Source organism: Scleropages formosus, chromosome 6 (assembly GCF_900964775.1).
Source record: "Scleropages formosus chromosome 6, fSclFor1.1, whole genome shotgun sequence".
NCBI lineage: Eukaryota > Metazoa > Chordata > Actinopteri > Osteoglossiformes > Osteoglossidae > Scleropages > Scleropages formosus.
The window spans coordinates 32722572-32737805 of NC_041811.1; the positions used below are offsets into that span (position 1 = coordinate 32722572).

Genomic DNA, 15234 nt, shown 5'->3' on the forward strand with positions numbered 1-15234 from the left:
AATTTAAACAGGTATATAATATTGCTGAACATTTGAAAGAGGCTCATTTTCACTCATGAAGAGCCATTCCGTGAACATCCAAGTACAGTTGCACAGTCAACTTTCTATTTTCACATAACTGTAATTCTCCTGCCATTGTTGTGTGGTACCATGAAACTCCATGTTCACTTAGGAAACCAGCCTTTACGCTGGATCTTCAATGTTTGAAATTTATGGTGATATTTTTTAATTGAACTTTTAAAAATTAAGCTATATTCATTTTAAATTTCTTATTAACCCTCAGCCACCCACACACACGCACGCACGCACACACGTCTACAACCACTTGTCCCAAGCAGGGCTGCGGTGAGCTGGAGCCTAACCGGGCAACGCCAGTCCGCCACAGGGCACCCCAAGCAGGACTTGAGCCCGAGACCCACCACAGAGCAGGCCCGGCCAAACCCACGGCATCACCGCACCCCCCCAACGATGAATTAAATGAGCTACATTTAAATATTTTTATTTTCAGTCATTTTAAATATGTCTCCACAAATTCCAGTTCTGTAAGTGATATGAGCTAATGACATAATCCACAGCCATCAGAGCTCTATATCTGAAGGCACTCACCGATATGGATAAGATGGCCCTTGCTGTCCAGCATGATGTTGCCATTGTGACGATCCTTGATCTGCAACAGGAAGAGCAGCAGACTGTAGGCTGCCATACTGCGGATGAAGTTGTACCGAGCCTGGCAGAGGGAAGAGGGTGCATGAAAGAAAAACAGAGGGATAGATGGACAAAAAGGTGGGAATTCTAGAAATGATTTCAGACTCATCCTATTCACTTCAACCTAATAATGCTTTCATAACCAGTGAAAACTGTTGTATGGCTGTAATTCCAATATTTTGTTAATAAAGTGACTCAAAACCATGACACTGAGAAGATGTGCCATGATCATAAAGAGGTGTTATCCTCACCTTCTGGAATGCTAGAGTGGATTCATCCCCATACTGGTTCCGGAAGTAGTCGTACATCCCAAAGTCAGTCTGGCGACCCAGCTGGTCTCTTGACTTGCAGTCTGGGATACACTCAATAACACCACACTAATTTGCGGCGAAGAAAATCAAAAGTGCATAAGAGTAAGAGCCACTGGTTAATACAACGTATATACAATGAACTGAAAACTTTACAAACACAGGAGGGCCTTTGCCAGTTTTATTTCAGTGGTGGGGGAGTATGTAGGGTGTACAGTGAAGCATGATGGGGCATGCTGGTGGACACAGAAAAGGTTGTTTTTTTTTTTTTTTTTTTTTAATTACCCCTGGGGCTGTAGCCACCACCCTATAAGGGAAAACAAACAAGTCCAGGCCCACAAGCTGGAAGATGTTCTTGAAGAGGCCAATGATTTGAAGAGCCAGCATGTCCTGCAGGTACAGTGTAAATGATCAAAATATTATTATAAATGATAGTATAGAAACCGAATTCGTATACTCTGTTAAAGTAATCAAGCTGTCGTACATAATTTACTGGTGTGATTCGTCTTACATATACCTTATTCAAAATTTCTACACCAAAGCCATGTTCTAAATCACTAAACTACCTTTTACTTCATACCAGAACTGGTTTATTAGAGTCCTTTATAAACTTGCAGAGTAACTATCTTTTTCTATAGAAAAAGGATCTGTAGTCTGTATACACACAGATGACTTCTGGCATAGACACAAATTTCAGAAGATCAACATGCTTGGAAATATGCGCAGATTTCAATCAGTTTTACCACAGCGCAGCAGTGGATGCTAACCTGTCGGCAGTCATCTCCAACCTTAAAGATAGCTGCCTGCCAGCAGATCCTGCGTTCACCATCCCCACTCTCCTCTCCCTCCTCCAGGGAGTCAGACTGGCAGCGGAGCCCTGAAAAGGTAGGTTGGCAACAGTGGCGTTAAGTGAAAGTGCTTAATCAACAGAGCCATCAGCATACAAAAAGTGTCAAGGAAATAAACATATCTGGAGTAATTTCAGATTTGACTCCGTGTGTGTGTGTGTGTGTGTGTGTGTGTGAGAGAGTGAGAGAGAGAGAGCGAGATCTCACCTTCTCTCTCCAGCTCACTGACCCCACAACGCTTCACTTTGAACTTGGCCAAGTAAGGTGCTTTAGCAGCACTGAATGGGGACAAATCATATGATCAGTTAGTGAGTCTGCTTTCTGGGTTCACACTGACAGGAACTTTTTTGCACAAGTAACTGCACCATCCTTAGTGACAACAGCTGTGCTTTCTAGCTCCTGTATTATACCCATTGGGACTTGTTCGAATGGGTATTTAGCACTCAGTCTGGAAAGTTTCTTTTAAAAAAAAAAAAAAAAAAAAACACACCACCCAGATACCCTACAGCCTTGTTGACCACCCACAATCCTGCTTACCTTTGCATAGGTGTACCAGACTTGTAGTCAATATCCAACACAATGGCCTCAGGATTGCTAGGCAGATAGCAGCCTAGAGGTGCAGAAAGGGTTATAAATTAAATCATCTGATAAAGGTCATCAGTTTGAGCAATAAATTGGACAGGCTTTCGTAAAAGTTTATTAAAACGTACGTCTCACCAAAACATGACAAGCCTTTTATCTGCAAGAGTTAAACACTCAGGCAAAGTAATGTAAACCAGCATGCATTACGTGAAACCCAACAGAAATGGCTTGCGGTCAGATTTTATACAGAAGAGGATGTTTATCCATTGGGACTTGTCTGAATTTCTGTTTCCACTCGGAAGTTAAGAAATAGCGGGAAGTTTTCAAATACAGCTAAACTCAGCTGCAGTACATTAGTGCACATTAACCAACTTAATAGTAATAAATAGCACTTACCAGGCTGGACTTTAATTTCAGACAAGGCCTTCAAACAAGCCCTCTTTCTTTCTTCTCCCTTGGGGGTGGGTCTAAAAAAAACCATCAATATTAACAGTACATTGTCCTGCCTTCTATTCCTGTTCAGAACAAGACATGTCTATTCATTAGTCTCTAGGCCAGAAAAAGATTAAAAAGAAATCATGAAGAACCATTAAATAAACAGACAGTGACAGAATTTCCATTTATACATCAAGGATTTCCCCATTGAAGAGCCTTGTTTTTATGAAGAAACATACTTAATGATGGCAGAGACATTGGTGATCTTGTTGAAGAAGTCAAACTCGCGTTGGTAAAAGTCCTTAGCAGGCCCTGATAGTGACCCAATGATCTCCTCTACCATACGCTCCAGCAAATCACCAATGTCAGCTACAGGGAGGAAAGAAGGAGAATTGCATGAAAGAGGCATGAAAGCTCAAATGCAAACACAGAACTTCACATTTAGATTTTAGGTCTTACCATATTTAGAGTAACAGCATCAATCAAAAGTACATGGAGAAATATTCAGATTTTGAAAACTGAACCATGAGACAACAATTATCAAGTGATACAGAACATTGCATGCCAATTAGAAACAGTTGCTAGAAAGTCCTCAGTTATTAGACCTTAGGTATTTTTTATTAGAGAAAATGGACAACAGAATGATGTAACGATCAGGTGGCAGAAGAAAGAAGAACAACTTAAAGAGATGTGCCTTCAGAAGAAAGGACATGACACAGTAGAGAGCAGATTATGTCAGATCTTCCACCACCTCTGGAGAGCTGGAGCAAAGAATTTAGAAATGGCAGACTGACAACAAAGAGAATCTCTAAGGAAAAATACAGTTTAGGAGGAAATGATTGGCGTTTCAAACAAGACTCTTGAAGACTGCGCTAAGAGGAACACGAAGCTGATGGAAGACAGTAAAGACAGGAACCTAGGGAGGAGAAAAAAAAAGATGAAAAAGGAAAAACCCAAGTGGAAAAAATCTGGGAATGAGGGGATTATGGTAAATGATATCATATTGTGACCCTCAACAGGAAAAGTAGGTGGAAACTGCTAGAATTATTGTATCATCATCATCATCATCAAGATGATAACAAGTGCTATGAATATAGAGTTAATGAATTAAAGACAATCAGCTTACAGACAAGCAGGGAGAAGAAAGAATGCCACTCCTATAAAAAGCCTTCACTGTTCTAACAGAAGAACATTTTTGAGGTCTCTAAAGTGAAAGAATAGATTGGGTGTTTAAATCAAGAAGAAAAAGCTGTCAAATGCAGACAGGTTAAACAGGAAAACTGGGGAAATACATTCAGAAGGAGATGTCCAACAGCCATGATGAACTCTTGGATGAAACCTGAGGATCAAAATCAGAAAAATATATAAAAATTTATGAAAATCAGTGGGAGACACACAAAGCTACACTGCTGTGAAAAAAGTACTTGTCTGTTCCAGTTCTCTTTTTTGCAGGTTTTAGACACTAAATTTGATCAAATATTTTTGTCAGTTCTAGTAGTATATGAATGGAACATGAGAGAGAAAAGGGGACAACAGTGTAGTTTTTATGTCATTTCCTCCGTTCTGCATGGAGGAGTGGGCCAGAATTTCTCCACAATGATGTGAGGCCCTGGTCAGCACCTAAACGAATCTTTTAGTTGCAGTCACTTCAGCTAAAAGGTAGTCTAAATAGATACCAACTGTGACTAGTGGAAATGACATAAAAACAATAATGGTGTAATTTTTTCTCTCACAGGCTCTATTAGTACACTACCAGAACTGACAAAATGATCCAATCAAGTTTAATGCCAAAAAGCTACAAAAAAAAAAAAAAAAAAAAAAAAAAAAAAAACTGGAAAGGAGGTCAATGTTTAACAGCATTGACTTCAATTGTAAATAAAAGTAAACAAGTGGTAGTATGTTTACAAACAATAATTCAGACACAAAGTTGTTTATCCTGAAAAGATCAATACTGGGAGGTACTGATGATTATTCAGACCCTGAACAGTACTGCCAGGGGACTAACATTAAACTAAATTCATTATCCTAAAAGCGATTAAAAAAAAAAAAAAAAAAAATTGATTAAGTACAGCAAGGCATGGTGGCACAGCGAATAGCGCTGCTGTGTCATAGGACCTTGGTGGTGCAAGAGGACATGGGTTCGATCCCCACTCAGTCTGTGTGGAGTTTGCATGTTCTCCCTGTGTATGTGTGGGTTTCCTCTGGGTACTCTGGTTTCCTCCCACAGTCCAAAGACATGCTGTTCAGCTTCACCCATAGTGTGTGAGTGACAGAGAGAGTGTGTGCCACTGATGTATGGATGAGTGACCCAGTGTAAGTAGTGTATCTAGCAGTGTAAGTCATCATGGTGAATAAGGTGTGTGGGCTGATAATGCTACAGAGTTCCTTGGAAGTCACTTTGGAGAAAAGCATGTGCTAAATAAATGTAAATATGTCAGATCACAAATGAGAGGACATTTTGTCTTTGCCAAGGGGGACATTTAATATTAGTTCTCTGGCAACACTGCTAGGGTCTGAATAATCATCAGTACCTCCCAGTATCCATCTTTTCAGGACAAACTACTTTGTGTCTTAGTTATTGTTTTTAAACATATTACAGCTTGTGTTTACTTTTCTTCTTTTTAAGAAGTTAAATTGCAGAAATCCATTTTGTTTTCATGAAACCCTTATGTGCAGCATGACTTGTGGTTTGGGAAACTTTAACATACGGTCTTTCTGATGGCCCTCCTCATCCAGGTAGATGTTAGTCTTCATGTTCCAGATGAACTGGTGTGCCAGCAGCTGGGACTTCTGGGCTGCCCACAGGATGTACTCGCGCACATAACCCATCTGCCAGGAACAGCAGGGTGGTGTGAGAAAGCGCCAGCCAGCTGGCAACATCTCCCCAGGATGAAAGGACTGAAAGTGTTTTACAAGTCACAGTCCTCCCTCTTCCCCCTCCCCTTACCTTATCATACCGGAGCGCTTGAACGATTTGAGGAATGTAGAATAAAATGGCATCCTGGGGAGAACAACAAAAGAGGATCCAAATTAATTCTATCATTAAAAAAATAGAAAAAACAATTTCTTACAATGTTAATGTGTTTTCACAATGACATTTCACCACTGAGTGGCTGGTTATTTCATCCATACATCTATCATCAATAACATCATGAATACAACTGCTCATGGATAATGTTTTCACTTAAGTGTATGAAAAAGACAGCATGCGTATTATACTAAATAGACCCATGGATTCTCTTCAGAGTGGCAATCTTACAGGTGGGAAGGAGCGTAGCACTTTGACCCCGTACTGTGCTGTTAGAGGATGAGGAGGGTACATGCTGGAGAAGTAGGAGAGCCCTGTAGGGGGGTCAGTAGGTGCCCAGCACAGGACGTGGCTTAGCTCTGGGGAGTCGGCATCAATGGTGTGCCACGTCACCAGGAACTGGTCTCGCATAAACAAATTTTGAGAAAACATCAGTGTCCAGTCTTAATATTTGACCCTTCATAAGTTTCTGAGCCCAAAACCAAGGAATCAAGCAATATCAGGACTCTCACCACCAACAAAGAAGGGAAGTCTAACCTGGTGTTCAGCTGAGGAAAACAACCAAGGCTAACATTACCTTGACAGCCTCAGGGACGTCACTGACCACAGCTGGATCCAGCCGTACCAGACGGGTCACCTCTGCCACTATGGCTTCTGCATTCTTGAACCTGCCAAAGGGGAAAGTGTGGAAATTTAGCAAGCATTTCTATGCATACTTACTGCTTATAGAGTTTGATGTTTTTAGTGAAGTAATTTGGTAAGCACCCATATCATGTCTTTTGGTAAGGACAGAACATCAAGGCTTTTCTCTTTAGCAAAATTCCAGTCTTTAAAAACTTTTTATCTTATATTTCCTGAAGCCAGATGAGGTATACTGAGCAATACAGCTGCTCTCAGTATCAGTGTAAAGCCTCAGGAAATATCACCTGGCTGGCAGCTGCATGGCAAGGTAGGGTGCAATGCTCCATGCCAAGTTGACATTGTCCTTCCACTGCTTCTCGCTCAGATTTATGTACTTGGACCTCCAGTTGGCAATGCTTGTCTCCACCGACTGCTCTGTGGCAATGGCCAGCTCCTGTGTTGATAGGGGGTTGTACCAGGTTGTCAGACGCTCAATCTCGCTGGCCTAAAGCAAGAGAAAAGGGAAGCACGGAGAGGGTTACGTCCATTTTATGTTGATCTACTGCTTCGGGATCATTTATTCACGAGTAATCATTCACCAGCAGGGCCAGCAGCAGTGTCCTGCGTTTTATATAGTACTTGTGAAGTTGAGTCCCCCTGTTGCTCTTCTTGGATTGCCCTGAAACAGAAGCATGCAGTCACCATGGTTTCCAGCATCGCTGCCCAACTGATGACTGAAAGGTCTTCATCAACCACAATCCGTGAAACTTCAAGGAAAGAGGTAGCCAGTCCTCACTATATTACAGACTCCAATCTCAAAGATAATCAGGTAGAACCCAGTTATAAAAATGCATGACTGCTAAACTAAAAATACTAAAAACAGACTAATCAGAATGTCTTCATGTCATCAGTACATTCATTTATGAGAACTTAAGACAAATGTTATGAATGTTTTTGTAAATGTAGAGAAGGAAATGCAGTTCCAGACATATGCACACCTGATTTCTTGGAGATGCTGGATACACCACTGGACAAAGGGTAGGTATTTATCCATCCCTGTGCACTTTGCTGCCGCGAATCCACATTGGTCCGGGAGTCGGCCCCAGCCATGACAGATAAGCTGTTCAGGGACGAGTCTTGGCTGTCTGCAGGTAAAGAGAAGTTACTGAGGACAACTAACACCTGTCCAGAGTAACAGGCACACCAGTCACAGCACATTACTCATGGCACCATGCAGTGTAATGAGAGGTAAACCTTACTCAGTATGGATATGGGTGTAGTACTGGACACAATGAGGGACCCAAATATGCCTGCTGAAAGGGAGCTCTGTGGAGGGTTTGTCGCAGTCTCGCCAGGGGTCACCAGCTGTCCAGCAGCCAGGTACTTCTTGTCCGACAGGATCCCGGCATAGAACTTAGTCATGATGCTGATGTCTTCACGGAGCTGTTTGTCCCCCTGGGTGGGGAACTTAGGGTGGACGCTGAGGGGTAAAAAGCAATTTAAAGTTGTGCTTGTACAGACAGAAATAGTAACAAGACTCCTGTGAGCAGTCAGGGCTTAGAGGTTATACAGGCCTATCGATACCTGAAATAGTCAAAGGCAGTGGAATAAATCTTCTCCCGAAGGACATTGCGGATGGTAATGTTGGTTACCATGTCCGAGTGGAGCAGGGAAAGGCCCAGTGTGAGAAGCCTGGGATGGGTTGGGGTGACGACAGAAAGAAATTAACACACTGACATTATAGATGACATCTAAGTACTCAAAATTTTCGAGCTGTAAACCCTATGAGAATTTTTACTGCATGCCCCAAAGAAATGTTTCAGTTTTACATCGATCAATATGAAAAATACAAAACAGAAAATACAATTTAAACTGCTGTGCTGTGAATTAATTTGCAGAATGTGTCCACTCTATGTTACACAAGCAGAAGACAAGTGGCCTATGCTGCACCTATAGCGGGATCCAATGGCTGCCACGTGGCGGTTTAGGCTGCTGGAGGGCCCACCCACACTGAGCGAGAGTGACCGTTGCACGAGGCTGGCAAAGATCTCCACCTGGTCCACACTGCAATACTTGGCGATTTCAAACCGCTGGACAAGAAACTGAAGGTAAGCGAGAAAAGAAAAAAAAAAATAATTCACTAACCAGTGGAAATGTCCATAGAAAGCGAGAGTTTATCATTGTTTACAAATGTTCATCATCATAAAACCTCCATGATCACCAATCTTCCATCACCAAGCAAAAAGGACAAGAATCCAGTAACACAGGGATATGAAAACCATCAGCGAGTGTTATGCACAGGCTACTAACATCTTGCACAATGTTAAGTGTCTAGAACTTATCCCTAAAACTACTAAAGGAGAGAGTGTAACCCTGTTTTTGGCATCATTGCAATCAAGACAAATTAAAGTACAATATCCATTACATGCAGAATTTTAAAAAAAATTGTAGGAAGGTTATCAGGATACATCTATCCTGCGTTATATGCACCTACTCGAGCAATGAAGATCGGTGCATCAAGCGGAAAGAAACAAACTAGGTTTACTTAATCACACGTCTGCAACTATATCTCTTTCTCCTAATGTAATGCCCTCTCCAACCACCCCCTTCACTGTTGCTCACCTCTATCCAAATATAGTGGGGGATGACGTCAGGGGGGCAAGGCATGGGCTGGCTCTCCTCCGACGCAGCTAGTGGGTCAGCCTCTACCTGGGTTTCGGAGAACAGCCCCATCTTCTGCTCCACCGTGATCTGCCATGCACTGGCCATCTCCCGCATGAACTGTTCACAGTTATAAGAGGCCAAAAGGTGAATATATGTTTTGATCCAGGCTAATATGTTTGCTATGTTTCAGTGAGAAAATACTTTAACAAGAAATATTTATAACAAATGGGGAGCGGTGGCGCAACAGGTTTGGCCAGGTCCTGCTCTCTGGTGGGTCTGGGGTTCGAGTCCTGCTTGGGGTGTCTTGCGACGCACTGGGGTCCCCTCCTGGGTGTGTCCCCTCCCCCTTCAGCCTTGCACCCTGTGTTGTCGGGTTAGGCTCCGGTCCACTGCAACCCGGCTCGACAAGCGGTTTTGGCCAGTGTGTGCGCGCATGTGTATTTATACCAAATCCTCAGCAGCCTATTATAAGTGAATTATTTAATTTCCATCTTGCAGTTGCTTTGATTTTTGAATAGTCATATCCTTTTAAAACAGAAGGCAATAGCTGGAACAATTAAGGCTCAACTAGTCTGAATTTCAGGTACAATTACAGGCAGCAATTCTATCAGATTATTCAAAGTAAACCAACTGGTAGTAATTGCAATGCTTCAGTTATTAGTTTCCTTGCTGTCACAACCACAAAGCAACATCACATACCGGGACCTCTATGCCTGCCCGGGCAGCCAGCAGCCATTCCCAGCAAGCAATGGCTGTTTCCATGCCATGCTCTGTGAACATCTTCAGCGGTGCCCAGCAGAGATGGTGCAGGAGCTGAGGGTTGCTATCTGTCAGTGGGAGAGAGGCGGGGGGGGGGGACACATGCAAAGACTCAAGCTTCTTCTTGCAAAACAGAAAATGTGACTTCCTCTGCATCACTGGCCATTTGCCTTTGGTTCCATCCAAACAGTATATGACCTATTTTCAGACCATCTTATATCTACAGTATTTAAAAACAACTATAAATTTAACAACCAGCTGCAGAAGATGTATATGTAGATAATAAAATGCTGCACTTTAATGGAACCTGAGTTTTACAACACTGGCTTGTTTATGATGAATGAGAATGATATCATTTGTGCTAAATGAGAAATATCCCAGCACTGACTGACAAAGTTGATATAAAACCCTGACAGAGGGGTTTGTACGTCGCTCACAAACACAGGTCACACACGTCACAAGCCAAGACTCGGCTTTACCCTTTGAGCTGATGAGCAGGGCAGCCAATTTGAACATGGCCTCGGTGAAGGCCTGTGGCTCCCCCCCTGCCAAGGCCTCATCGACCCGCCGGACCACCAGCCTGCTGAGGTCTGAAGGGCAGCGAGTGGCCTCTGAGAACTGGATCATCCCTGCCACCTGCACATATACAGCATGTGTGCGCAAACAAACACATAGCAAAATGAGTTCTATGACCTGAACCCTTCTGTGGTCAACAAACATCGAGTACCATCTACTTTGAACTTTAAAAGGATATGTGATGAGCATAATGAGTAAACTGATCGAGTCCAGTAAATCCTCACACCTCTCCTGCATATCGATTCCGAAGGTTGAGGGATGCCATGAAGTTGGAATAATCCTTCTTGACACATGCTGGTCTTTCATTGAGCTGGGTAGCCTGTAAGGAGCCAGAGAGCAGTTCACCTTTCACTCACAGTCCACTGTCAGTCACCTCTTATGCCAAAAGTGCAGGCTTAGAATAGCAGCTACTGACCAAGTCACATAAATGTTACAAGGACTAAGGACTCATTTCATGAGAAACACCAAGACTGCCCCACTGGCAATTATTTTTTCCCCCCCACAAGGATGTTCAGTAGGTTCCCAAAGCTGAATGGGTTCAGCTGCACCATCTTTACTCACACACTACATATTGACACATAACACCATCACACGAAAATAAGCAAAGATGGAAGTCTCCACCATAAAAGCGATCAAATGTGTTTTGCCAGTAGGTTTTCTTGTAGATACAGTGCTGCATGAAAGTATGTGAACCCTACAGGGATGGGCATTGTTCTTGTATAAAATATTAAAATTAAAACAAAATGAAATAAATTTTAAATCTTCAACTTCTAAAATGAATGAATTATTATGATTTACCACTTGATTCTACTCACCTTTAAGCAATGCAGCTTGAGGTTCACTTATTTTTGCACCTCCACTATTTCCATGTTTCTACTACACATGATTTCCTCCAAAGAAACATATGCAATTGGTCATTACATACCTATTATGTCACGTGAGAAACACTGCTTAAATACCCATTCTGTGGTAAAACTAAGGGACATGAGGACTTCACATACTTTCAAGCAGCACTGTATGTACATAAGGATGTGCAACCAACTTCTTCTGTCACTCACCCCCAGTGTGGCGCTCGGACGGTTATACCCAGCAAAGTGTAGTACACTCTCAGTGGCCATAGCCAGGCCGGTATGCTGGGTCAGCCCCGATACCCAGTTCTGGTGCTTGTTCAGGTATTCCTAAGGAATAAGGAAACGGCCAGAAGCATCAACTGAGTTGTCCAAATTCTCAAGCAAGAAGAAACCAACCACAGCACAGAAGAGCTACAAGAACAAATTTTCCTCTCCTGAGCAAACGTAAAATATTGAAATATGAAGGACACCACTACAAAGATATTCCATGTTATTCGTCAGATTTCCCCATTTCGGTTTCACCGGATCCCCCATTTCCATCCTGAGTAGGGACTGGCTCACTTGGAGGTGGGACTTGGTGGCAGAAGGAGCCCACTTTACTGCCTCCCTCAAGATCTCCCCGCAGCGGGCTGCAAAATCCTTCACAATGCCCTAAGTCCAGAAGAGAGGGCAACAAAGTGTATTACAATGTCATAGACCAAAGGAATTACCTCAATTACAGAACAGTGCTGAATGGATACAGTGATACTTTAACTCTAGGCAGAACACCTCACTGAACAGTTACTTTTAACAGTGCTGTAAGACCACATTAAATCTTTGGCCTTTTCGTAAATGAGTTAGAGTTTTTTTCTTTGATGAGTCATTAATATTATTTACTTTTACCCTACTTTGGCCATTTATACAGCTACAGATTTTACCGGAATCACCTTGCCACCTCATGTATAATCACAGTGATTCATAAATAAGGCTATACACACATTTAGAGGATGTAAAACCAAGGTGTCATTGCAGGCACAGAGCACTATATGGACAATACCAGTGTGAAAGACAAATGCCACCTGGGCAGTGTGAACACCTCACAAAGGCATCATGCATCATCCTACCTCTCTGCCCTCTTGTGTGTCTGGCACAGTGATCCGGTAGGGTGTGTCGGGGATGTCGTAATATGGTTGGTCCTTATGGATGTCCTGTAAAGGGAGAGAGATAGGAGATTTTGCCAATCTATCCAACAAGTGGAATAATGCACTGGTCGCAGACATGCCATAAACCAATTTGGAAAGGAAATCGCAAGAGGGAAGGTGACATACTGCACTGAGTGAGAGGGACAGAGTCTGTAGAATGTCCAACATAGTCTTCAGCACCCGACCACTCCATAGAAGGTGGGGGAAGCTGAGGGTGTGGACAGTCAAAGACATCCATGAAAATATGCCTAAACATCTCTCAAAAATGACTGAAATTTATTACTGATTTTCATTTTATTACATGAATGAAGAAGATGACAGAGGAGGAAAAAGGAAGAGATCTAAAAGAAAAAAAAAGATTTTATAGTCTCTCAAGTTCTCAAAATGCAGGTATACTCCACAATCCACCCTCACAGTATCCCCATAACTGCACTTGAAAATTAATACCATTCTTCACTATTTGCCTCGGTCCCTCCTGCTACTATGTCTATTTGTCAAAACATCGCTGGGGGGGGGGAGGAGTAAATATTAGCATCCAAAAATAAATTCTCTTATACATGTATTTTCTTAAACTGACAAAAAAAAAAATGCTACAAAACATACTGGAGTGGCGGTAACAGGAATGGTAGCTCTCCCGTAATGCAGCATTGCTGCTGTGGATGTAAATAGCTGCTGGACAACCACTGTGGGGCATTACGAGGAATTAATGATTCCCACATTGTTGTGGTGTTCGAGAGCTTTTGGCCGGGTGTGTATGCAACATGAGGGCTCCCATCTAATGATGTAAAGGTGCAATAGAGCTTGCGTTCTGACACTTCTGTCCCTAGAGCCGTCTTTCTGTAACCCCACTGACAGCAAAATCCAGGAGGGGGGTTGTTACAGCATTGCTGTGCAATTTAAATAAATATCGAATAGCATACTGTTGTACTGAATAAATTAAAATGATAATTTGAAGTGTTTTATATCATTTTTAGAGACATTTCTCAAAGTTACATGGGGTTTTTGGGATGGGCTGGGAATCCATAAGGAATAATGGCAAATGGGCTCCTGCCATCTGCCCCATTTTCAGGAATGGATGACGGGCAGACAGAGGGGTACGTGTGTACTCATAACAGCCTAATGCTAAAAACCTAGTGAATAATGCAAATCGGAACTTGGTTTGAGAAATTGGAAAGGAAAAACCTATAATGGTGGAATGGCAAACTCACCGCGTGTCTTTAATGTTCCCTGGGTGTGTGTTCATGTGTTCCTGCTCACACTTACGCTTCAGCCAGGCCAGACAGGTACTTGTCAGCCACCCTGCGGACCCTTTTATGGGTGTGATTGAAATTGACCAGCAGGAACTGGGCATGGTGTTCCAGCTCTTCCTCGTGTTCTTTGGTTTTGGGCTACAGGAGTAAGAGGAAGAGGAGTAAGAAGATGCAAGAGTATGACCATATTCTATAGAAACTTGGATGATTATTTCAAACCATCACACACCTTCTCTGCCATCATCTGAAGGAAGACTTCAAAGACCTTGTCACCCACAGCTATCACACATTGCATCATCCCTAGGGACATGTCACAAACAGATGATCAAATCAATATGTATGTGGATAATGGCCAATAAAAAAAAAAAAAAAAAAAAAAAAAACAAACAATCATACATTATGTATAAGTACATAATGTACATTATATATATTATCTGCTACATGAACAAATGTAAATGAAGAGTAACTGATTTGATTTCAATTCACCCATTCAGTTCAGACAAGTAAACATAAAACTAAACACAGCTGAGAGGTCTGATCTAGCTTACCTGATTTATCCTTCTGAATGGCTTTGTCCTCAAAGTAGCGGAACATCACCTGGAAGCGGTCCAAGTCAGATGAGCGCAACATCCTGGGGGACACAGATAGTAGATGACACCTACTTGCTTTAGGTGTGTGGTCTGCTCAGATGAAGTGACAGGGACCTCCAGCCTTACCTCATGTACTCCAGGCGGTACACAGACAACAGATATGTGCACATGGCAAAGTCCAACTTGTTCACCAAGGCGGCCACCTCTGGGGGAGGGTCCAACAGGTTGATGATGGTGCTCCTTAAATCATTCAGCTCTGCCTGGGGAGGGGTCCATACAAGTTCTCACTTATTCAGAGTGGCTCAATTTGACCAATAGAAACATTAAATTCATTTTTCATACACATGAAAATATTTGAGAGACTACACTGGCCACTACAATGGAATATACTTGCCACTACAAAAACTGCTGGAGTATGTCATTGCTCAGCCTTGGTCAGGATGGAATGGGACTGAGATGGGGTAAGGGGTCAGACACATTTTGTGCATACTGGGGTGACAGTGTCGTTCTTGAGGGCGGAGTTGTACTGTAGTTCTGAACGCAGGGGCTCCCCACTTGGGAAAGTCAGCAGGGGTGACTTGGTGGCTATTTCACATACCCCCTCGTACCACTCCTGTGGCCACAACCCTGGAGGAGGCAGAGTACAAACTCTTACTGCCACTTCTCCCACAAATCCCACCTGTAAAACTCTCACCCACAACAAACACCTTCCCGACACTGATCCTTCATGAATTAGCATTCTGATAAAGGCCCTAATGGTTTCTGCCAAGTCTATAAGCACTTATAATAATACGGCAGTCTAAACTCTACAGCATTATTACAGCACCACAGATAAA

The 15234-nt window shown here is 42.6% G+C and overlaps 1 protein-coding gene across 3 annotated transcripts in view; it reads right to left on the reverse strand.

Annotated features, from left to right (window-relative positions):
* LOC108934629 (phosphatidylinositol 4-kinase alpha-like) overlaps positions 1-15234 on the reverse strand; it is a 29326-nt gene that overhangs the window by 3399 nt on the left and 10693 nt on the right. The window contains exons 21-51 of one of the 3 annotated variants that reach the window (XM_018752580.2): positions 14889-15025; positions 14525-14658; positions 14357-14439; positions 14038-14108; positions 13822-13946; positions 12685-12766; positions 12481-12564; positions 11939-12028; positions 11585-11704; positions 10753-10845; positions 10430-10586; positions 9891-10018; positions 9150-9308; positions 8478-8629; positions 8112-8219; positions 7787-8007; positions 7526-7672; positions 7127-7206; positions 6833-7032; positions 6484-6574; positions 6138-6305; positions 5826-5879; positions 5587-5707; positions 3118-3247; positions 2840-2910; positions 2399-2471; positions 2069-2139; positions 1781-1890; positions 1299-1403; positions 957-1082; positions 607-727 (exon numbers count right to left, since the gene is read on the reverse strand). In XM_018752580.2, coding sequence (XP_018608096.1) covers positions 607-727; positions 957-1082; positions 1299-1403; positions 1781-1890; positions 2069-2139; positions 2399-2471; positions 2840-2910; positions 3118-3247; positions 5587-5707; positions 5826-5879; positions 6138-6305; positions 6484-6574; positions 6833-7032; positions 7127-7206; positions 7526-7672; positions 7787-8007; positions 8112-8219; positions 8478-8629; positions 9150-9308; positions 9891-10018; positions 10430-10586; positions 10753-10845; positions 11585-11704; positions 11939-12028; positions 12481-12564; positions 12685-12766; positions 13822-13946; positions 14038-14108; positions 14357-14439; positions 14525-14658; positions 14889-15025 — 3612 coding nt within the window. Of the gene's footprint in view, positions 1-606; positions 728-956; positions 1083-1298; positions 1404-1780; positions 1891-2068; positions 2140-2398; positions 2472-2839; positions 2911-3117; positions 4218-5586; positions 5708-5825; positions 5880-6137; positions 6306-6483; positions 6575-6832; positions 7033-7126; positions 7207-7525; positions 7673-7786; positions 8008-8111; positions 8220-8477; positions 8630-9149; positions 9309-9890; positions 10019-10429; positions 10587-10752; positions 10846-11584; positions 11705-11938; positions 12029-12480; positions 12565-12684; positions 12767-13821; positions 13947-14037; positions 14109-14356; positions 14440-14524; positions 14659-14888; positions 15026-15234 lie in introns of those variants that run through there. The other 2 variants (XM_018752600.2, XM_018752591.2) reach the window with 2 other exon arrangements.